The sequence below is a fragment of the Onychostoma macrolepis genome, chromosome 20 (assembly GCF_012432095.1).
Source record: "Onychostoma macrolepis isolate SWU-2019 chromosome 20, ASM1243209v1, whole genome shotgun sequence".
NCBI lineage: Eukaryota > Metazoa > Chordata > Actinopteri > Cypriniformes > Cyprinidae > Onychostoma > Onychostoma macrolepis.
In genome coordinates, this window is record NC_081174.1 from 23,460,766 (window position 1) to 23,486,330 (window position 25,565).

Below are 25,565 nucleotides of genomic sequence, written 5' to 3' on the forward strand. Positions count from 1 at the left end.
GACTTTGAACTTGTGCAATAGCAATTGATTGTTGCCTTGTCTTCTTCCAGGCAACCCATAATGAAGACCTTGTTTGCGATTCTTCTTGAATTCTAATGAACACACTCCATGCATCCTGTTTCATGCTTCACCTCTTCTTTGTAGATCACATTTTTTATTGATTGATCTAGACTTGTACATTTATTAATTAATATCAAAACAGGGTTAATGCTTTTTATTGATGTGTGAGGTGAATGAAATTCATTCTGCATATGAGTGTAGTTTTATGCCCTTAAAGCAGCGACTTCTGTATCTTTGGAGTTGTTTGCCCTGACAGTTGTAGCTGTGGTATTCAAAGTGCGCATCCGGAAATGACACATACAGTGTGCATCAAAGGCTTGTGGGACCTTTTTTATATATATATATATATATACATAAATAAATAAACCCTTTCTCACTTACCATGTACCACTGTTGTATATTATACGAAATGAACAAGAGCCAGTAAGAATTCCATTGTACAGGCCACATATGGCCAGTAAAATACCTTGAAAACATTTGCCAGATGTGCTGGCCTGATCATGTTTTGTAACTCTCGCTAGTGACAACTAGACTCCACTGGTCCAAAAACACACAAAAGCAAAAAATGCAGTTTACTGGCAAGGAAAGAGAATTAGAGGATAGTGGAGAAAGTTAATTAAGGGCCAGAACTGTAACACAGACCTTTTAATTACTATTTAAAGGTGTTGTTTTTTGTGTTTTTTTTTTGTTTTTTATAATCTAACTCATCATAATATAATTTTGCTTCCAGTAAGTCAAACATTTGGACAATTCTACTTTTTTCACATTTTAGGTCAGCAAAATTTTGAAATAACAGAAATGGAAATATTAAAATAATATTTCAATATAACACTTCTGTACCTCTTTTTGATAACCACTTTGCACACTCTTGGCATTCTCTCAGCCAACTTTATGAGGTAGTCTGGAATTCTCCTCTTGGACTGTAATGAAGGAATTCTGATATACTGGACACATACTGGCTTTGTTTTCTTCACTTCATTCCAACTAAAAAAAACTTTGTTTGTTTTGTAAAGACTTATACAATTTACAAAAGTACGCTACAAAAGATGTTAATTTCAGGCATTTTAGCATAAGCTGTAAGGTCATGAGAAACATATATCCAGTTAGGCGTTATGGGATCATTTTTCTGTCCAACATTTAAAATCATATTGCACAAAACTGAAATATTAATTCCAAATTATCCATTTTCTGCTCATATATATATATATATATATTTATTTATTTATTTATTTTTTGTATGCTTATGCTGTTTTTCCTTTCGCTCTTGTTTCCACATTCTGCACTTGCTTTCCCAAATGTTGCGGTTAGAGTTTCATGTAAATCAGGGCGGGTTTAAGCCTCATCATTGGTCCACTAGTTCTTGATTAACAGCTCCTCCCCTAGCCAATCAATCGAAGAGGGGCGGTGACGTCACTCCAGTGCGCCTCATTAGTTGCCGATGCTCAGCGTTCACTTGTGCAGGTGAAAATTACTGTCAGCTGGAGTCAAGTCAAGTCACCTTTATTTATATAGCGCTTTTAACAATACAGATTGTGTCAAAGCACTTAACAGTATCAAATTAGAGGATAGAGTGTCAGTAATGTATAATGATAAGATTAAACACTCAATTTTAAATTTTCAGTTAAAGGCATTTCATTATTGAATTCAGAGATGTCATTGTCTAGCTCAGTTTAGTTTAAATATGATCTGTGCAATCAAATCGGCGATAATCGCTAGAAATTAAGTGACCCCAACTGAGCAAGCCAGAGGCGACAGCGGCAAGGAACCAAAACTCCCTCTGTGACAGAATGGAGAAAAAAAACCTTGGGAGAAACCAGGCTCAGTCGGGGGTCAGTTCTCCTCTCACCAGACGAAACCCGCAGTTCAAAAGTTTATATTTCTATTTTAATTTTGTTGCAATTTCTAACAATAGTAGTATTATGTAGTTAGGTATTTTATTATATTTTAGTTTTGTTATATTTTTTTTGTTTTATTGTATTCAATCGAGGTGTAACATCTTTCCATATTATATGTGTCTGTCTGTCACTGCTGTATGCCAACCTGGCAATCTGTTAACAGTAAATGAGTAAATTGATAAATTAATTATAAATGAACTTGCAAGTCATTTGCATTGACTTGGCTAGATTTGACTACTGATCAGTGAAAACAAGTGTTACAGAGGCCAGGTGGATTTGATATACACAACGATTCATTTGGATATTGTTTATTTACATATATAATTGCATAACACAGTCATATTAATGTCATAAATATATAAGGTTTGAATATAGCAACAATATGAAAGTAAAATAGCCAGTAGGTGGCAGCAAGTTTCTATCTTTAGAGTGAGTCATTAAATCATTCATTCAAATGGCGGATTCGTTCAGTGAGGAATAAAGTGAATCATTTTATCAATACAAAAGGCTGCTCTGTGCTGCTTGTAGTGGACACTCTTCTACTGTGGCTTTATTTGGACTCTTCGTCGAAATACAGCAAAATTAAAAAATAGTTAGGCTACGTATTTAACTTAAATTTACTTTGTTATATTGATTTTATACTACAGTTCAATAAACATTTGCAATGGTGCTGAAAACAACACTCTTCCTCGTGTGATATTGTTTAACTGTTTGCCATTTTATAATCTCAGCGTAACATAAAAAATGTTATAAATCTTACAAAACCAACAACAACCACTCAATGACATACTGTACATGAAAGACAAAACTGCAAATCTGAGGGGGAAAAATACACAACAAAAATAAGAAAAATATTGCAATCACGAATATACGTGAACTAAACAATTGTGACGGGCATATATTACTCTTACTCATATTATCCTCACCTAACAGTACTAACTATAACTGTGGGTGATCATATGACCATATTTCTCATGGTGGAATATGGGATGAGTAGGCAATATGACCACTATATGAGAAATTTGATTTATATTAGTTGTTTTATTAACACTAACAAATAAGCAAATTACAAGACGAATACAATAGAGATATAAATTAAATAAACTAATTTTTCAAATACATTAGGTTTATTTAAAATGTATACATTTATGTAGCATCTTTTGTTGTTTGATTAGATGGGTATAGGCTGTCACTTTAAAACCAAATGTATGGATGTAATATCGACATACGATGGACATTTTGACAGCTGTATGTGTATTTGACAATTCAGGCGCAAAGAGAACTGGGATCGAGAGAGCGCTTCCGGTGTGTGTGTCATTCATCATGATTCCACTTATCCCTTCTTAACCTACTGCAAGTTAAACGATAACGAAATTGTGATTGGATAGTAATTTTGTTTTGAGCTTGGTTACCTTTGATTAGGCTGTTCTCGTATGACAGAACACTACTAATACTTGCTCTGATCGCCCAAATACGGTACAAAAGATTTTTTTTTTTTTCCAAAATAAGTCGGGACACTAAAAATAGAGCTGAAATATGGGACTGTCCCAGGAAAAACGGGATGTCTGGTCACCCTACCATAACTGACTTAGGCGAGCCAGGCACATATAACAGTGACTTTGAGAGACCGGTGAATATAGTGGCTGCTGCCTTTCACGATGTGACCGTAGGTGAATATAATGGCGACAGGTCGCTAGGATGACTCATTTAACGTTTACTAATCGCCAGGTAGGCATACAGCAGTGACAGACAGACACATATAACAGTGTCCTGTATGGAAAGATGTTACTCCAGCTGACAGTAATTTTCAGCTGTACAAGTGAACGCTGAGCATCAGCAGCTAATGAGGCGCACTGGATTGACGTCACCGCCCCTCTTCGACTGATTGGCTAGAGGAGGAGCTGTCAATCAAGAACTAGTGGACCAATGATGAGGCTTAAACCCGCCCTGATTTACATGAAACTAACCGCAACATTTGGGAAACAAGCGGCAGAATGTGGAAACAAGCGAAAGGAAAAACACCATAAGCATACAAAAAATTAGCAGAAAATGGATAATTTTGCATTGAGATTTCAGTTTTGTGCAATATGATTTTAAATGTTTAAAGTTTTGATATATGCTTATTTTAAAAAATTACGCTGGCTTATCTTTCGATCCGTGACCATTGTTTGCTATTCTGAAAAAAATCTGCTTTCATTTTTAAATTTTATGCAATATATTTTTACTTGCATTTTAAAATTTTGGTTTCATGCTTATTTTATCAGTCACCGCAATACTTTAGATGGAAAAATGATCCCATAAGGTGTGTCTAGACATTTGACTGTACTGTATACTGAATGCCAACATGACATCAGTGCAGTGATTAAACATTGAAAGTAAAATGTTCCTCATGTCTAATGTGTTTCAGGTCGACTTTACGCCATGCAGACGGGAATGAAACTAGATAGCAAAACTCCAGAGTGCCGAAAGTTTCTGGTGAAACTAATGGATCAGTTGGAAATGGTAAGTCCTAAATAGGTTCATTTCTTTTTTTAAATTAACATTGTACATCATGAACTCATTAAGCACACTTATTCAACTGATGTGAAGAATTTATAACTATTTACTTAAAAATTAACTGCCTTATCTTGCAATATACTGATATTTACAAATAACTATAGATTCATAATTCTAGACTCATACTTCTATACTAGTTTTGATTTCTTTTGTGTATGTGGCATTAGCAAAAAGTGTTAAGTGACCTTTTGTATTAAGGCCACTGTATTCACATCACCGTTCACAAGGCTGAATTTATAGCTCAGAAGGGGAGCAGGAAGCAACGGAAAAACTTTGTTTTTATGCTTAGGCGCTGTTATAGACATTTCGGGAACCAATTACTGGAGAATGGAGACCCTGCCGTCTCTAGAGCTCGCTTTTACTGTCGCCTCGGCTCAGTTCATTAAATGTCACAGAAACAGGAAACAACAATCTGTGGAGACCCAGATCCTGGTGGGCACATCCGGTCAAAAGGTCTGAAGCATACAGTGTACTGAACTGAATCTGTGTGAAAGGATGATGGCTTACATTTCTCAAATAGTGTAATACATTTCTTAATTTTAGTTTGAATAGGTCTTAAATTAGGGAAAGTCGAGGTGTATTCAGCCTGCTGAGGGGGATGTGATCAAAGCCTGGAATGGAGCGAAAGCACGTTCCTCTCTCCTGTGGATCCACTCCGGGTTTTGTGTTCCCGCTCACGGAAAAACTGCTCCGTGTTCACTCCATTAGTTATTAGGGATAAATGAGGGGAAAAGATACATGTAGCGCATTGTTGTTGTTGTTCTGCCAGCACACCAAAAATCATCCCCGCCACGGCTGCAGCTTCTCACTGAGAACATAGTAACGCCGCTCGCATCCATGGCCGTAGCCAGGCTTTGAAAATTAGTGAGGTCCGGATGGGGGGATGGTTGGGGGGAGATTGGATGCTATAATAACCTCTTATTATAGAATTGTGCTATAATAATCCCTATATATACAACTCATTATACACTATTAACACTTTAAAATAGACAGAAATTTTTGTGAAAGAAAGAAGTTTTCTCTGTTTTGGAGGGATTTTAATTTTTAAATCATACCCTATTTATTGCATCAAAATTTGTTAATACATTTCTATAGTTATGGGGTGGATAATTTTATCAGTTGTTTATTATACATGCAACAATACTGTTATAGTTTTTATTTATAACCATTGCGGTGTAGCTGATAACTTTGTCTAGTGCTCTTATAAATGTTTATAGCATGATTTGTGAAAATTTAACTACTATGAATGACTTGGCATATACTTCTTCATAGTGTTTGCATATTTCATTTTATTCTGTAACCTACTTTTTCTAAAGATCTCTGCACTAGTGTTAAATGCTACTGTTTTTGACAGCGTTGATAACGTTTCTGACAGATAATGATTTTTTTTTTTTTTTTTTTGCGTTTCCCTTATCGAATGTCAGAAATGGGCTTTTTTGATTACTGGTGATTACGGCGATGCAGTGTTGCCAGATATTGCTATTAAGATGAGCAAAAGCCCATCAGTAAATAAAAATAAACTGAATATATTACAAATCTTTTGCAAATAAGATAAGATAAAGATATCGCTGACCCTAAACCGCAAGGTCCTACATTATTAACTTTCTAAAGTGTCAAATTAAGTGGGAAAGACAAGTCAAAAACGTGCATATTAGCTGGATTTGGCAATACGGAGACTGCGCTCGCGTCCTCACTATCAACTCTCTCAAGCCTCGTTCGCTCCGGCAGCGTCTCGCAGCGATCATTTTCATACCACGGACGCTAAACATTCTTGCAAACTGTCTAAACTGAATTATACATACAGACATATGAGGAGTTTAATAGCAAATTGGTCATTCAGAGAACAAATTTTATTTTTGAACATGAAAAATTTACCGAGGTTCGGACCTCGGTGACCTCATAGCTGGCTACGGGCCTGCTCGCATCATTCACAGTCGGCTTATTAGCAGAGAACAGAGCAGAACTTGAATTTCGGCGCGGGATTGCGGCTATTAGCGGTGATAATCATTCTACTCATTCCCGCAGGTTCCGACGGAATGTATCACATTTGCACCTGCTTGATAAATCAGTTTTGATAAATCACTCGCGCGCTCTCATCTATGTGCACAGATCGCGATAAGGAGAGTGACAGCTTTTAATAATAATTAAGGGAGTTTGCAAATGTGATTTATTGATTTAATACAACAGCTCTATATCATCAACGAAAATAGTTCTAAATAAAGTAACAGCTGAGCCGCTGCGCATCTCTAAAAGCAAACACATGGGTTACTGTATAATTTTAGTTATTTAAATCATTTAATAGTTCTGTATTCAAAATTGTATATTTAAAACATTAATCTCCACATGAATTTATGAATTTAATTGCACTCATGCCACCTCTGAGCCTCATTAAACGTCTGAAAATGTACTTACAAGCCACTTTTGTGTTCTTCTGTGCCACCTCTGTAGTACAAATTAATTTCTTATTAATACTAATTTCATATAATTGGTAACTTATTTGTCTTATTCTACTTCTTATTAATTTTTTTTTTTTTAAATAGAAATTTTAAAAAGCTTATAAACAATTGTTTTAATTTGACATGAAAATGATGCCATTGCAAAAAAGAAAATGCCCCTGTAAATCACTTTGAGTCAAATGTCACCTCAAATTAGCAAGGCTAATTTTTTTTATCAGAATTTTTGATTATTGATCAGAAGCTGCTCCTAATTAAATTACAGGGCTCGAAATTAACTTTTTTACTTGGTAGCACTGGTGCTCCCAACTTTAAAAAGTTAGGAGCACCAGCAAAAATTTAGGAGCACCCACCAAAAATTAATGAGCACCATAACTACATATTATATATTAACAGTTTTCATCTTTACATTCTTAACTTTAATGCAGATGGGTTAATATATTAGCTGTCAATCACTCAGTCACTGCTTTCCACTGTCAGGTGAGAGGGAGCTATAACTACGGCGGGAAATGCAAAGGGCTGAAGAAGAGAGAAAATGAAAAGAAACACTGACTGATTTCTTTCGTAAACCACCTAAATTAATCTGAGTTTGGTTAAACACAGACAGAGAGAGAGCTCCTCTTTGGCGACGGTTAGGATGGTGTATGCCGTGTTAAATTTTACATTCAGCTCTGCAAATTGTGCAGAATGGCTGGCAGCTAGGGGTGTGCAATATTGACAAAAATGTATATCTCTTTTTTTATCGATAACAATAATTAGATGAGATTTTGCTTGTGTTATTGTGCTGATCTTGTGTTATTTTGCTGGTAGTCTTAAGGACTACCGTGGACAGCTGATTTTGATATTCTTCATATTCTGTGTGGTGGTCAGTTCACAGCAGTGATAGAAATTAATCTTTTCCAATAAGTTTAAATTGATTTTTACCTTTTTATGGTCATTTTCAAAATTAAGCCATTTTTTCTAAAAGTGTGCATCATCATTTGAGTCAAATTCTTAAATTTAATCAGTCAATTAGAATAAGAAGCCATTTGGGCTGTTATCAAGCAAATTAAATCAGTATCAACAAAATTCATCTTTGAATTTGAATTGTGAATTTCTGAAGTGGCATTTAGATGCACTTACACCCTACTTAATGCAGGACATGAATGCATTTACCCTACAGTTACACATGCATATATAATGTTTTAATACTGTAAACATAAAACGTTGAATACTGATATTGGAAATTATTATTTTTAAATTAAAAGATACCTTAAATGTGAAATTACAATCACCAGCAGGTGGCATCAAGTCACTGTTAATAAGTGAGTCACTGCGATTGAACCGAATCATTTAAACGGTTGATTCATTCAGGAACGAAACACCGTCATGTTGCTCAGAGACGCAAAACAGTGCTGTGGCTTTGTTTGGAATAATTTTTGTTGTTGAAATGGAGCAAAAACAGGAAATATGGTGTCTAAGACGTAAGTCTCTTAATATTAACCTCTTGTTTATTGAACTGTTGTATAAAATCAATATCACATTTGTAATCATGCTGATTTTTGGAGGAAAAAACGGCACTGTCCGTGTGATATTAACTATATGAAATGATATAAAGCCCCCATATCTTGAATTTTGTTATGCATTTTAATAGACCGAATCATGCAGTGAAAACGCACTGTAAATGCGCACGCGCACTAGTCTAACCTACTAGACTTCACGTCATGTGTGCGTGCACTCTCTGTAGGTGTTTGGTTTGGTTTTTGCAATATACTCGATAATGTCAAATCGCACATCGTTAAAACAACAATTACGACATTATCGCAGCCCCTTACGTGAGCATCCTGACAATTAAAGGCCTTGACGATTGAACCTGATGATCCTGAACGTTTTGCCACACACTTGCCCCTGCATTTCTTGTATTTGGTACTCTCTCTGTATTTAACCAAGCTCTCGAGCTTAAAATGTGTAGATTCGGTGGCGAATGCTGTTAGTGTTACCTGCAAACTCCGTCCCACAGGCTTTAAAGTGAATGCAGTGCATAGAGCACAGTGCATTTTCATAGCGGAGCCACTCGAAGTCTTTCAACCATTCTCTCCGAAAACTGTATGCCGTCTTTTCGGGCGTTATTAACCAATCTAAAATCTGCATTAAATTTAAGAACGTAAAGATGAAGTTATATAACGTTTGATAGAACGGCAGACCGGTCACCGTATCAGCACACAGAAGGCACATAAGTGTGAACGCTTTTAGAGAAATGAAAACAGGTCGCACTACAACAATTATATGCACTCGCACAAATGCGCCCAAATATATTTTGAGGTCGCACAGATTACATTATGGGAGCATATGCGACCAAAATGGTCGCAATTTCGAGCCTTGAATTAGGAGGACAAGAACTCCTAAAAAGAAAAGATCCATGCATGAGGTCTTAAAGAGACAGCAGCCTAAATAAACCTGCTGCTGTCTTTCATTATACAGTTAAGACTATCCAGTGTTATTTTACAGTTGAATAGATTATAGTTAGACCTAACTGAACAAATTTAAGTACTGATAATTTAATTTGTATCTTGTTATTATTTTTGTTTGTTCTATTAATTGTCATTAATTTATTTGCTCTTATTTGATTATTTACTAAATTATTCAAAGACATACTACTTTTTTTAGTTAATATAAATTCAATTCTGAGTGCAGATGATTCTTGGGTGGGGAGGGGGTGTGTTCCATGGGAAATAGTCCTGCCACCACAGCTGGAAAAAAATCCTAGAGGAAAACACTGCATACATTTAATAAAATTGGAAAAATGCATTTACAAAAGTAAAAAGAAAATTCCCCTGTAAATCACTTTGTCAAATGTCACCTCGTATTAAGAAGGCTAATTTTTGATCAGAATTTTTTATTATTGATTAGAAGGTGCTCCTAAATTTTTTAAATTAGGAGGACAAGCGTTTCTAATTACAAGAAGAAAAACACGGCTCTTAAACTGGGTGTGTGACAGGTATGACTGTGGATCGGGGTTTGGCCGAGGAAAAATTTTCAGTCAAAAGATTTTTTTTTTTGCTTTAACCCCTGCTACAGTGGTTCAGGTAGCATAGCTGTAATTGAAATCAGTGGTTCTCAACCCAGAAATGGTTCACAGAAAAAATGCATAATGCAAATAATAGCTAATATATAACTAACTATATAACTGCATAACTGGGATAGAAAGGTTTGAAAAAGGAAGTGAAACCCCATATGTTTTTTTGCTGATGCAACATCCAGTTAATCTCTAAGGTATTTCAGCACAAACTCGTCTGTCAGCTAGCAGAAGCTAGACAAATTAGGTAGATGCCAGCATGTACTGGTTCCTCCATCCTCAAGAAACAATGAACAAATCTAGACAAGGTAAAAGAAAACATGACCCAGACTACAATAAATACAGGTTCACTTGAGACAGAGGTTAACATGATTTGTGCTGACCAAAGTGTGTTTTATACAGCGAATTGTGGGCTTGAAATATCTGCCTTCTGAAGCATTTATATAAATGACTTGTATGCCTTCTAATTCTCAGTATTAGATGTAGGAGTTTTGTCTCATAGACTGGCACGGAGAAGTAAAATGTGTGCGATAAGGTTCACTTCACCTATATCATGCTCTCGTGCTAAATATCAGCATGTGTCTTGGCCAGAAAACACACAGTACCTTCTTCGCTTTTCTTAACAGAACAAGCTTCCTTTAGTAAGAGTGTTAAAATGACTCCAGTGTTTCTTTTTTTTTCCAGGGGGATTTTGGGTAAACCCCATGGAATCGGTGTGTAGAGACAAGATCTAGTTTCAAGGCTTTGATTTAGTGTGCACTGGCAACTGAAAGCATTCAATCTCTCTTTCTCTCTGTACTGTTTTTGCACGCTTCCTTCCGACTTGTTTTCATATTCTTCTGCGACGCAGCACAAGTGATGTACTGTGCCTTCGCAATGCTTTTTCATAGAATAGGTAAAAATTTCATTAAAACATGAACAGTGAGTCCATTCAGCCGCCCAGGTTCCACCTGTTGAAATGTAACCAGTTGTATTTGCTTTACTGATTTTACAAGGAAACCTGATGCTCTCTAGTAGACTGTAACATCACAGAGAGGAAGGCAGAGCCCGGGGGCCACTGACTGGCTGAAGCTTTGGCGGTTGGGTGCTGGCCATTCCAAACCTAAGTAAAAGACAGGTCACCGCTGTCTTATGTGTTACACTGGTTTGCAGAGATCAGGATTATAGCTTCAAATGTGCTGAAACCTGCCATTCCATTTAATGTTGCAATGAAGTTATTATTTTTTTTTATTCTGGACCACCTGAAAAATTGCTTATGTTTATATAATCACTGTTTAAATTTATTTTAAATGAAGCTACACCACATTTATTGTCAATGTACCAACATGGAGAAGGATGAAGCCTGAAAACTCATGCCAGGAAAACAAATGGATATATTCAGATTTGCTGCTGTCTCAGTTTTATTAGAAGTGAGAAAGCATAAGCCTGCTTTAGTCCACGCAGTGCTATTGTCTGTTGCATTTTAACCATTTTCTGTGAATTATGAGGCTGCAAATTCATTCGCCTGATGTCGCAGAAAGGATCATCATAATAGCTGGGTGAATGAGTCCACTAATTGCGTGTGGGCAATCCTCCAGAGGGACCCTCTTTTACAACAAAATATTAATTACACTAGGCTTCTGGAGTGGAATCAAAGTGGCCGATGCGTCTCAGGAATTAATTAGTCATGCTATGGAAACTAGCGCTTTAGAGAGTAATCATCTAGAATCTGTCATAAATGATGCAGTAAACACACTTTACAGTATCACACATGCTAAAATGACCTCATTTGCATAGCACTTGATGATGTTATTACCATTAACATCAGTACTGCACATGGAAAACTAACTTTCTTTGTGTTTCAGATGAAGAAGGAGCTCAGCGACAATGAATCCATCACGCAGGAAATAGTTGGCAATGCCCACATTGAGAATTACGCCTTGAAAATGTTCCTCTATGCAGACAGTGAAGATCGATCAGGACGTTTCCACAAGTAAGTCAGGTTCTAGATTGTCCCCAGTCCCCAGATTGTTTAGACTGTTTAAATGCGCAGACCTTAATTACTGTTTCACTGAACTGTGACACAAAATAATCCCACTGTCAGTATTGCACATACAGGGAGTGAGTAGCAGGCTAAAATTAGCAACAAAGCTGGTTCTGTACAGGGCAGTTGCTTGGGAGTGAGACGGCATGGATTAGCCAGGTGTAGCGTTACAGGTCACGGCAGCATAATGAAGCTGTTGTGGACAGTGACGTCATAAGCAGTGCAGTGCTGGTAAAGGGTCCAGGAGCTGAATACCTGGCAGTGACTCAGGCCTCAGGTCATACAGACTGGCACTTCTCAAGGTATTTTAAGTGATCGTTAGTTTGGTTGTAGCTAGATAAACCTGAGTACACATTTATAAAATGTTTACCAAGATGTAATAAAATCTCAGAGAAATACACTTCAGGATGTTGCCGTAGACATAGGAACTTTGTATGCCATGCGGTTGCACAAGAAAAGCTTCCAAAAGTGAATTTCTAGCAAAGTCTTGCTTTGCTACATGAAGAAACGACAGGTTCACTCCGAGTCTCAAAATACATTCTGAAATTCGTGCCCTTATGCTCTTTATCCCCTTCCTGCTGATGAGGTTTAGAGTGAAGATCTATCTTGCTGTAGGAAGCTGTCAGTCCTGCATACACTCCCTGTCCAAAGGCCACTCTTCAGGATGTATTCACATACTTAGGGTTTGTTCGAACAGTTCAAAAGGTGAATCATTGTGTACTTTATAGTTTTCTTTTAAAAGGTACTCTATTTCATGACATTTATTCTCATTCTGGAAAAACAATGCTAGTATTGTCAGCAAGTTCCTTTAGGTTTTCTTGAACATGAATGTATAATTGTAACCCTAAAGGTTTTATAGAGTGAGGTTTTTCTCACAGTGATCAGAGCAGCGTACCTGTACTGAAAGAGACTTTAAATTAATCACTTTAAATTATATTTGTTTGTTTTTATTTAAAGAGGATAAGTCATACTTGGTATAGTCTCATGTCTCATTTCATGGTTCCTTATTCTAGGAAGTTTGAATGTTGGTGTGTTTGACTACAACAGAAGTGTGACTATGATTAATATGTCCCAGGATGGTAACGGAGCTGTTGTATGAGAATAATACCATACCTGACTCTGTGTCATTGCATAAGTTTTCATAGGAAATTAAAAAACACCTACCTAAACCTTTGATAATTTACATTTAAGTAAGAAAACTACTTTGGGGTCCGTAGCAAAAAACAACGCTGCTTACATCATAAATGCATGTTTAATGGCACCATGTGTGAAGAAATAAAACGACTTTTGGAAAGGGAAAAAAAAAAAAAGATTATGAGTCAGGATTACCAGAAGTGAACAGTCTCTTTAGCTTCATACATTCTTGATTTCTCCGAAAAATAACACACTATTTGACAGTATTACATGTTGCGAAGATTTCTATTTAAAATAAATGCTGAAAATCTTGGGAAAAAGTATCACTTTTTAAAAAATATTAAGCAACTGTGATATTTATGTTTTAATATATTAAAATAGAAAAGTTATTTTAAATTGTAATAATTTATAACACTTATTTTTTTTTTTTTTTTTTTTTTCAAATAAATGTAGCCTTGGATAAAAAAAATTATACTGACCCCAAACATCTGAACAGTAGTATGTGTGTAATATCCAGATGTTCTACGTTTTACACATCTGCTTTGAGACATACAATTGGCTTATTTATTGTACTTTGAGAAATTAATTGACTCCAGTGTTAACAGTTTAATGTGTGTTTTGATCACAGGAATATGATCAAGTCCTTCTACACCTCAAGTCTCCTGTTTGATGTGTTGAATGTCTTTGGCGAATTATCAGATGAGGTGAGTCACCTCGGGTTGTTTCGTCCTCCACATTATCAACTAGGTAGGTCTGTATTTTGACGCCAAGTCTAGTATGACAACGTTTTGTGTTGAAGGGACATAAATATGGACCCGAGATGTGTTTCTTGACACAGTCCCTGTTTCTGATGGCACAGACACAAACTCGCCTAATTTAGTGGAACGTGAAAACGTCTGATGGAATCAAATACGTCATTAGAGCCATGTTCTCGTGTTCAAATCTGAAAACTGCTACAAAAACATGAAAAGGTGGAAATTAATGGGAAACTATAAAGCTGAGCCCAAGGACTGACAACGCCTCACCAGACTCAATGTACACAGAGGTTTTAGAGGCCAATTCTTGGCAAACTTGCGCCTGGAAAGTGTTGCTAATCCACCAGTTGAATCTGTGTATTTCCAGTGTGCCTATTAGACCATCCCTACTGGTCGCCATGGCCGCAGATGTCTCTTTTATACAGAGGGAAGTGACCTGTGTCCGAAGATGGACAATGTTTCATTGAGTGTTCTTCGCTCCCTAAGGGCCAGACATTTTCCTACTGTAGAGAGCTCATTGGATTGACTGTTGAAACAGTGTGCCTTCTCTGTGTAACACTAACCCAGACAATGAGCTCTCAGAATCGCCCTCCATTACTGTGCCGTTTCTCTCTGACAATACCACAAGGAGTTGTGCCATATTAGATTACATGAGGAAAGGGAACTTTTTAGTGCTAGACTTAAGAGGACTCCGTTCTGATGTATGTAAAAGTAGAAGTTGAGATGTAAAGGGGCTTCAAGAGTCTGCGAGACCCTTTTAATGGATTTGAGTTGGTGGTGTAATTACAGGTTTCAGCACGCTCCAGACCATTGAAAATAAAGCCAACATACTTTAAAGTCATTAGATTAAAAAAAGTTTCACTGTACAAAATCAATAATTACAACTCTTATATGAATAGTATGCTGAATGCATTGCATTAGTTTTTCATATTTCAAAAGACTGGTTGATATAAAGTTCTGACTTTAAAATAGCTGTTACACATTCCACCTTGAAATGTGTGTGTATGTATGTGTGTGTGTGTATATATGTTACATATAGTTAAATTCTTTATTAATTTGCTAGGACATTGTATCTGAGATATCACCCACAGCTAGGCTAATATACTATAATATTTAACAGAATAATTGTTTTTGTGGTTATTGCATGTTTAGTCCAGGAATTGCCAGAGGCCTGCTAGAAGGTCTGCGGGTCATTTGGAAGAAAAATTGGAAATCAGAAAATAAGAACTTAAAATATATGTGACCCGTTCTGGCGAAAAGAGTTCCGTTTTAAGATACTGTGGAAAAACAATGAAAAAATCGATTTTTCTCTTTTTAGCTAATTTCAAAGAACAGACATTCAAAAATAATCTCCCAAAGTTTTGTAGTCCAGATAATTGAGTAAAGGTATTTAAATGACTATTAAAGTTGACTTAAAGTTCTACTAAATTCACTGGATATGAACATTGCTTTTCTCAACTCCTCTCGTCACTTCTGAGCATTTCCCTATATTCTGGGTATCCCCTGAAACATCACTATCTCTGCTCTCCAAATATGGTGTTAAACGTTGTATAAAACCAATCAAAACGCTTAGAAATGTACACAAACAGTGTTTGTCAATGGGAAGCCCCATTTCGACTGACCGGCACGCGATTGGTCCAGCCATCCTCCTGTCAGACTAGCAGTGCTCTGTGTAAACAAGCTAGCAGATCTCCTCAGAAAGATAGTTCAATACTGTGTAGTGTAGTATAATGTAGTGTACTATACTGTGTGTAGTTCTGTTTATTAATTTGAGAAGTGTCGTGGTCAAAAGAGAGCAAAGTCGCCAAAACAGACAGAGAGAGACACATACACACACACACAACCTCCCTCTCAAGCAAAAATGTAGCACCTCTGTTCAATCTTTCTGATTTTAGTAAATCTTTGTAAAAGTGCCTTTTAAAATATTTATTCAAATAAATACTTTAAAATAATTTGAGCTTCAGCCTGGTTTAATAGCATTTGTATATATATACAAATGTCTTTGGTCAAATTAAGCTGTAAAATAAATAGTTTATCCCTTTAAATGCAGTGGATTTTGAAAGATATCAACCAAAAAAACGGCCATTTTCTCAGGTTTTCAATTGGAAAAAGAGGGCAGACGACCATAATTCAAATGGGTATATCTTTAAAACCATTCAAGGTATGACTTTGACTAGGATATCATTTTTAAGCTTATGGTCTCCCCGGTCCCACTTTATATTAGGTGGCCTTAACTACTGTGTACTTGCATTTAAATTAATCATTTGGTACAATGCACTTATTGTGTACATGTTTTTACATTGTACTTATATTTTTAAAAATACCTATACGTAATTACATCTGTAATTAATTTCTGTAATTACATTTAAATAATTACACTGTTGACCCATCCCTTACACTTTAACCCACCCTTAAACCGACCCATACCACCAAACCTGTCCCTAACCTACCCGTATCCCACCTCAATAGCAGTAATAGTGTTTTGCAATATAGTATGAACACAATAAGTACATTGTACTTATTTTTTATGTAAGTACATAGTAGTTAAGGCCACCTATTATAAAGTGTGACCGTCTCCTCTTTCCATTGATACCAATCAATCAGATACCAAATTGATCTCAATTTTGAAATTTGGGTCACTGTGACTCGTTTTGCTGGATCAGGTTACATATGTTGAAAATAATGTTTAAAGCAATAATTTTTAATATGCTGCTTTAAAACAATATTTATTGTGAAAGTTATATATTTTTAAATTAAAACTGTCTAACATTACACTATTAGTGGTTAGAAAGTAAATATCCTGTCAAATTAAGACAAAGTAAATATTTTCCAGATAAATAATAGTAAAATATAAAAGTATTTTTTTTATTTTATGTCTTTATAATATTGTGTTTAATATTTTTCTTCCTAAGTGTACATGAAAATATATAGCTGACTTTGTTCTTAGGAAGGGGGCCCTTTTACAAGGGTAGCATCTTATTTGTGGGTACTTAACATCAAAAATTTTGAAAACCCCTTATTATTGGTTATTTAATAATTATTGGTGTCTTTTAACATGCTGCATGCGCCATTCAAGGAATTAAACTGTTCATCATGCGTAACAGCCCTTCGATTTCAGTGAAAGCTTTTCAAGTCTTAGTGCTTTATTCAAAAACAATGCAGAATATACCATCATTAAACTCATTCATAAGTGTATGTATCATAATCATAGTCGAGTGAATCATTCATCAATCAATTCTTATCCATGTCATATCCAGATAAAATCCTGACAAACAAATCAGACCTGCTCTTTTAGCATCTATTGTGTTGTTGGGAAAGTTCATTAATTGAGCATTTCTTATCTTAATTATTCACCGATTGGCTTTCCCATTTTCTCCCCTATCCAGAATATCCAGCACAGGAAGTATGCAAAGTGGAAGGCAGCCTACATCCACAACTGCCTGAAGAATGGGGAGACACCACAGCCTGGTCCTATTGGAATGGAGGGGGAAGCATATGGTAAGTGCTGATATTATATCTGCTCCCCCAGAATGATCCTGTGACTCCCATTAACAAAATACACACCAGGCGGGGGCTTTCCTCCAGGTTTACTAAGAGGCTTCCTCGATGTGAATCTGTTGTTTTGAGTCATTTAAATGTTAGCACATTGTGTGCCTTATCAATTTGTGAAGAACACAGGAGATGACCGCCTCGCTCCGTGACCCTCCCACTGCGAGTCAGCACAGGCTGCTATTTATGTGGTGATTATTTAAACAATCACAGAGTGGATCAGGGTTGCCACCCCTTTTAATAGTGTGAAAATGATCCACTGTTGGCTAATCTAACTATTTCAAGTTTTAGAGTGAATGCTGAATTGAAATGCGTCTTTAAAAATTAAATGGAAAAAAGTAATGCAGTACCGTGTAAACACAGTGTTGATTTTAAAAAAAATTGATAAAACCAGCCAAACATATTAGATCTTGCCAGATAAAGTACTTTCCAGTTTTGTTCGATTTAGTAACAGTTTGCAGTCTGTGAGTGTCATCTGAGACGCAGACTAACCACTATCTAACTCAAGTAGTTTGATATCAGAAGCAGCTAAATGGGTTTTTATTAGTGCTGTCAAACGATTAATCGCATACCAAATACGTTCTTGTTTGCATAATATGTGTGTGTTCTGTGTACATTTATGTGTATATGTATGTATGTGTAATATATACGTGTGTGTGTGTATGTGTATATACATGCATACATACATACATACATACACACACACACACACACACACACACACAGCATATTTGAAAATATTTACATGTCTATATTTATATTCATATAATTTATATTATATAATATTTATTATAATATAGTATATTTAATATATAAACAGCATGTATACATTTTCTGAAATGTATACATGCGTTTCTGTATTTATATATACATAATAAATATACACAGCACACATACATATATTATTTAAACAAAAACTTTTATTTTGGATGTGATTAATCAGGATTAATCGTTTGATATCACTAGTTTTTATGAAGATTAAAAAAGCTGCAACATAGTAATAGGAAGTTACATTGTAGTGGTGACAGTTGATTTCTTAAGAATGTGCATAAGAAATCTCTTGCAGCATATTACTTGTAGCTAGTGTATAGGATATTACATTTCAACCAAAAAAAAAAAGAAAGTAAATTAATGTAATCAGTTCACAGAACACAAATTGATTACGTATTGTTTAATAGGTTGCTTATGTTACTCTATAATAAAAATGGGAATGTTTAATTCAGTGATTTTGTATGGAGTTACATAAGGCCAATGTTTTGATTTGGACATTTGGAAAGGAAAAGGTCATTTCATCCTAAGGTGTTTACACAATAGCAATACCAAACCCATTTCATCTTGAAACTTTATTTAAATTAATGATCACCAGACATAGAACACCATGGCCGTGCCAATAGCATATAGCAGGGCTATTCAACTTCATCAAGAAGTGGGCCAAATGAAACATTCATTGGGGCAAACCCGAGCTAGAATATTTTGTGAATGAAAGCAGTATTTAGTAATATTTTGATCATTTTAAAAACAATATAGCTGTTTTTTTTTTTATAACATTTTGCATTATTCATGACAACCAGCACCACCTAGGAGAAAATTCTGAAAAAATACAGTAAATTAATTGGCTTTTAAAATTTGTCTATAAGAGAGAGAGTATATCTGACTGATTGCAAGTAGACTGATTCAAGAGCTATGCATCAATTTTATAGTGCCTCTTCACATTGTACTATTTTACTATGGTTACAGTCTCGTTGCATAATAAACGCACTGGTTGAGAGCAAATTGCATTCATTAGTGCAATCCTGATTTCATCCTGTTCTGCTTGGAACTGGTGGTTTTCATTGTCTATTTTTTTCAGTTTTGATGATTTGATGAGACTGTAAAAGATGCCTCACTGATTTTAAACCTGAATGATTGACAGTTGACACACACAATTCTCCACAGAGTGCATGCAATACCACATTTTCACTGCAATTAAAGCAGTCTAAGAGAATTTCTCAAGCGAGCCATGAAACTTTTGCTAAGTGGGCTGCCAGTTAATTAGGTCTGTAATATAGCATATTTATAAAGTAGAATATACAAATTCATCTACTTGAGAGAGCCTTTTGCAGTTAGTCATCTAAAGATTGATCCTCCTATTAGTTGCAGTTTCATTATGAAGTCTATCTTGTTTAGAGATTATATGAAAATGTGACCGTTTGACTGCCAGATAATATATATGGTAACACTTTAGAATAGGGAACACTTATTCACTATTAACTATGACTTTTCCCTCAATAAATTAATAGTTAATAAGGTAGTTGTTTAGTTTAGGTATTGGGTAGGATTAGGGATGTAGAATAAGGTCATGCAGAATAAGGCATTTAATATGTGCTTAATTATCACTAATAAATGGCTAATATTGTAGTAATATGCATGCTAATAAGCAACTAGTTAAGAGACCCTAAAATAAAGTGTTACCATATATTTTAGAAAGTTGCTTATGTTTAAGAGTGAAGAATTTTCCTCGTTCATGTGGAGGTCAAAATAGTGCTTGGCGATGGGATTCAGTTAGATCACTCTCCCGTCCACATCTGCTGGGCGTGCTGCTTTTGACCTGACCTGCTCATGTCAGAGATGAAGTCATCTGTAGACTGAGCAGTTGGGACGTACACATGCATGCACGGTATATGTGATATTTGTATGATGTTGCCTGTATCATCACTGGCTTTTATTCTGTGCAAGCTGTTTTATTTTTAACTGCTGTCACAAACCCATGTCAAAAGTGTTTCTTCTTGTTTTAATGGTATTTAAATTTGATTTCTTGAGCTTTACATCTAGCAGCTGGGCCCCTCTTGTTAAGTAGTGACCTCATGCTTGGTTATTCCCACTGATGTGCAGCATTGCCAAGAGAAAAATGATAGCATGCTTTTGCCTTGCGGAGTTTAAGCACCTTATCACAGATTTGTCTCATTCCATATGTCCGTCAAATTGCCTTTCCAAGGAAGTCCCTTAGAAAAATTATTATAACAATATGCCAAGATGTTTATGTGCTGTATAACGAACACCAGACCTCGTTTGAGGTCAGACCTGCATCGGGTCAGCTGATTAACTGTTCGCTTTCTATTGTCCTTAGCAGTTAGTCAAGTTGTTCCTGTGTATGCGGGATCCCAGTATGACAGTGCATCTTATTACAGCATATGATGAAGGCAGACAGAGTTTTGCTCCTCAAGGACTTGAAAAGTGATCGCTGTGTTTTTCCAAAAGCAATTGTTTCCATTAAGAAAGTCTAACAAAGTAGAGTGTTTTATTTGGTGAAATTTTATATTAAGTTATATAATGTTCAAGGAATATGCTGTGCTGAAAATCCTTTACCTACTTTGGTGTCCCAATCATAAATGACTGTTTGTTTTTAAAAATTGCTTGTAAATCTGTCATGCTATATTATGATTATTGGATTCAATCTTTTGTCGTCTTTTCTTTTAGTTAGTACAGTACAGGTTTTGTATTTGTTTTTGGAACTGATTGGTATTGATCTGAGCTTATGCACCTCAGTTTTGAAGTAAAAAAAAAAAAACCCTCTGGATTTTGGATAATGTTTGCAATATTCACTCAAAAACTGAGATGCATAAGCTCAGATTAATGAGCCTATGATAAATCAGTTCCAAAAACAAATACAAGCCCTGTGCTTATTGAAAGAAAACAAGATGATGAAAAAAGATTTGATCTGATATTTGATGATAATATTTCGAGACATTTTTAAGCAATATTTTGTAGGCTGGTCATTTTTGACTGGGAGCACCACAAGTATAACAAGCTAGTACTGCAAAGTCAGTAGGTTTTAGCCCAGTGTTGTAACATTAGCTAGGACTTTCGGGGAAAAAGGAAATCTTGACTAGAACACAACATAAGGGTTAAAGAAAATGAAGGACGAGTCAAAATTATTATTTGTGGTAATCAACATTATGCTACAACTGCTGGTTGAACTTAAGTTGTGATGAATGTGGAATAGTCCTTTAAGAACCATACTAGTGGTATTGTCTCCTCACCATATGAGTTTGGCTTTCCCACTTACGGGAATATATGCACAGCAAGCACGCCTCGGGGCATGGGAAAAAGGCTTATTTGAAGGAAAGAGAACTGATCTGTAACAACTTTCTCAATTAGTATACTATTCCTAAGACTCATCTACAGTGTTTACACCAGTAGCTGTTCGTTTCCTGGAGCAGGATTTGCACCCATGCCATGACTCCATGGAAAGTAAGGGGTTCTTTATTTAAGCCCGTTGAGAAATTAAGGTCGAACTCAAATGGGCTCTGGTGTCAGGACAAGTACAGCTTGGAAAAAATGAGAGGTATAAAAAGTTAGTGAAGAACATGCTCTAGACATGCTGAAATCATTGTCTAAATGACTCTTTTGTAGTATTCAGGTGAACCTCTGGATTTGAATTGGTTTGCATTAAGTCGATTATATAACCAAGGTTGGCCTAAATTGAGACAAATATAACAAGCATGACCATGTGTATACATGTACAGTATGATTATGGATAGCATTATAACTTTATGTAGCATGACTGATTGCAAAACGTGATTTGGACATGCTTCAAATTTAATTACTCCTGATAATGACGCCCTTTTGCCCTTGCGAATTAAATTACCCATGACAATTCTGATTGCTGCTAGTTTTTATTATTACAGCATCTCCGTCCTATTGCAGTATTTCCTAAAATGTTGCATACGTTTTACAATTCCACAAATGACTTTTTCCTCCATACTTTTCCAGACGAACATGACTGCAACATTCCAAGCAATTCATCTTGCATATTAAAACAATTCCATCTGTTCACAATTTATCCATTCCCTCCCTGTCACTAATTAGCACAGAATACATTTTTCTTTTAAGTGTAATGTAGGTCACAATTTTTGGCCAGCAGCTGTAGAGTTTGGTTGAGCACACCCATTAAAACTTTCAGAATTCAGCTATCAGCACAGATCAATAATAAATAAAGAGACATATTTGCAGAGAGAGCTTCTCTTAATCCTCATGTTGACTTTTACAAATCCATAGTGTGCTAGAGCCAATGCTGGCTCCCTCTTCATCACCTTCCTACTTAAAACAAAGGGCTTTTGGAGTCTTTTCATTGGTGAGAACTTTAATGGAGTTTTAAAATAAGTTTAACTGATCAATCTTTCTTATGCACTGGGCAGTGAAAGGTGGGATCTGTATTATGGATTGGCACTCAAGTACCCGGAAATGGTAGCACACTGATTAATCAATAAAACACACACACACACACACACACACACACAAAAAAAACTTTACAAAACATCAATGTCACATTGATAAGTCCTGCAACATGTACGCACAAAATAAATCATCTTATTTACTGTTTAATTTTTGTCATTGGTTGCAACCTTTCGTTTTTCTTTTTAATCAGCTTTTACTTTTCTTGCTGATTTATCAGACAGGAATTTTACTTTTTTTTTGTCCAGGTCCACAGCACTCAACACTGTTTAGAGAGGGTCGGGTGCTCATTTGAATTATATGTGAATTACTCACATAGACAAAATGAACATTTAATTTTCTATGTGCTGTGTAGTTATGTTATACATTGCTGGTATTTATTTCCCTCATTGCTCACACGGAAAGCATGATAGAGAGATAGAGAGATAGATGGATAGATGGATAGATGGATAGATGGATAGATGGATAGATGGATAGATGGATAGATAGATAGATAGATAGATAGATAGATAGATATGGTGTTCAGAGTTTTCTCCAGAGCCACTGCTTATTCACGCATAGCTCAGCTCTTCATCCAGCCCCTCGGTGTGGATTATTGGTTTTAAGAGCAGAAGGCCATCCTTGTGTAATCACAACCTGTCTTTTCACTATAGCAGTACAAAGCTATCTCAATACTTTCGTGGTCATAGTCTGCCAACTTATGGCCTTTTTCACAATTCCTCATCTGCCTACAGCATCGCTCTGAGAACAAAACTCTCCTCCAGGATTGACCAGGAATCCCCTGATCTTTGGCCGATCAAGCCCCTCAGCACAGAAACCATATGAAGGCCATATTTTCATAATAGCATAATGTTTGTTTGACTTGCCCCACCCTTATTATTTCACCGGCGATTATGAAAATAAACCCCCCGACACATGTCTGGGGAAAGAAAAGTCGTCAAAAAAGCACATTTGAATCAAGCAAATTTGGAAATGTGTTTTTCATATGCTTCATTTAGTTGTTCCCTGTGAAGAAATGTTATATTGAAGTTTTACCTTGTTATTAAATGTTGCTGATGCAGGCAAATACATATGGTGCTAACCTCTAAACTGTGTTTTACTGTAATATAATATTTTTGCGAAATCGAATCTGCCCAGGGGCTTTAGAAACCTTATGAATGTGGGATGGTTGTTAAATTTCAAATGGAAGAACCAAGCCACAGTTTATTGAATATTTTTTTTTTTCCTTGTTCTATTTATTTATATTCATCACTCCGTTTGGGGTGTCTTAGGGTTCAGCTTGCATTTGATTGAAATTGGTTCCGTGTAATGGCAGTCCTCATCAACTTATTCCAGGGTTTTGAGGAGCAAAAATGTTTCAAGCTTAAATCAAATCACGCTAAAATGTCACTTGCATAATAGATTCGGCTGATAAAATTCTGCGTGTCCCAATTTCACATTTTTGTGTAGTGTTTGTTTCCCTGTGCTGCCAAGTATCTCCTTGGCTACAGGAAGTTGCCCTGATATTTTCAGATTGAAGCCACTTCATCAAAGGCTTTTACAGCCTCAAACAGTTGACTGGCAGTGAGACTCATTTGTTCCATGATTTGTGTTCATGATAAAATTATGTGAGAAAATAATGCTGTGAACATGGGCATCTTTTCAGCACTGAATGGGATAATGTGAGAAAACTGAAAAGCCTGATTAGTGCTGGCAGCAGACAGTTCAGAGCTCAATTAGTTGTGGAAAAATGACTCTAGGAAGGAAAACCTCATACTGAATTGCATTGGTTTTATCAGTATTCCCAAAACAAAGTTGAACTTTCTTGACACTTTCACAACAAGCTTAATGTTGACAAAGTGTAATGCTGTTTGCATGAACGTTTGCTTGTTTTTTTTCTCTTTACTTTAGATGATGAATTTGGTGCAGAGGGTGGTGATCCTTCAGAAGCGCCTCACAATCCACCTCAATCTCAGCCTTCTTTCCATGGCCACCCATCAAATCAACCCCCAGCTTCCAATTTCAGTAATATTCAGATACCTCCTGGGTCACACGCCCCAGCCAATACACCTGCAGAGATTCCCCATCCGGAAGGTAAGCTAGCTGAGCTTAAAGAGACTTTGGTCAAAGTTTTTGAAAGATCTTACCAACCCCAAACTTTAAGTGGTAGTGTATGTGTACTTAGGAATCTTTTTTTCTTTCTTTTTCTTTTTTTTTTTTTTTCCAGAAACAGTTTCTTGTTTATGGATAGCATGCATTTTATAACAAAATTGATAACGCTTTATTTTAGGGTCTCTTAACTAGTTGCTAATTAGCATACATATTAATAGAATATTAGCCATTTATTAGTAGTAATTAAGCACAATTAATGCCTTATTCTACATCCAGAATAATCCTACCCGATACCTAAACTTAACAACTACCTTACTAACTATTAATAAGCAGCAAATTAGGAGTTTATTGAGGGAAAAGTCGTAGTTAACAGTAAATAAGTGTTCCCTGTTCTAAAGTGTCACCACAACATTTTTGCTCAGTTTGTGTGGGCAGCGATTGATGAACAATGATTGTCATTCATAACAACACAAATCTCTTGATTCAAACGTACAGGTTAATTAGTACTTCTCAGAGGACTGGGACAGAGCTGTTGCGTGTTTGCTTGTATATTTCCTGTTTTTCTTTCTAAAGCGCAGAAAGGCAGGCTCAGGGTCCCCATGAGGGGCATGTTTCCCCTGGTAACTGCTGTCCTCTGTGATTAGTGCTTTGGCTTCCAGACACGGAAATGACTAATCTGCTACATGGCACCCCAGAGGTGTAACCACTTAATTTGATCATGCATAGCATGATCTCTTGTATTTGACTCTGTCAGCTCTCAGACTCTTAGATGAAACCAAA

The 25,565-nt window shown here is 36.0% G+C and overlaps 1 protein-coding gene across 2 annotated transcripts in view; it reads left to right on the top strand.

Moving 5' to 3' along the window:
- The window catches only part of vta1 (vesicle (multivesicular body) trafficking 1), a 48,188-nt gene that overhangs the window by 16,913 nt on the left and 5,710 nt on the right, over positions 1–25,565 (top strand). The window contains exons 2-6 of one of the 2 annotated variants that reach the window (XM_058756642.1): positions 4,363–4,457; positions 11,864–11,991; positions 13,805–13,880; positions 17,318–17,429; positions 24,585–24,767. In XM_058756642.1, coding sequence (XP_058612625.1) covers positions 4,363–4,457; positions 11,864–11,991; positions 13,805–13,880; positions 17,318–17,429; positions 24,585–24,767 — 594 coding nt within the window. Of the gene's footprint in view, positions 1–4,362; positions 4,458–8,302; positions 8,428–11,863; positions 11,992–13,804; positions 13,881–17,317; positions 17,430–24,584; positions 24,768–25,565 lie in introns of those variants that run through there. The other variant, XM_058756643.1, reaches the window with a different exon arrangement.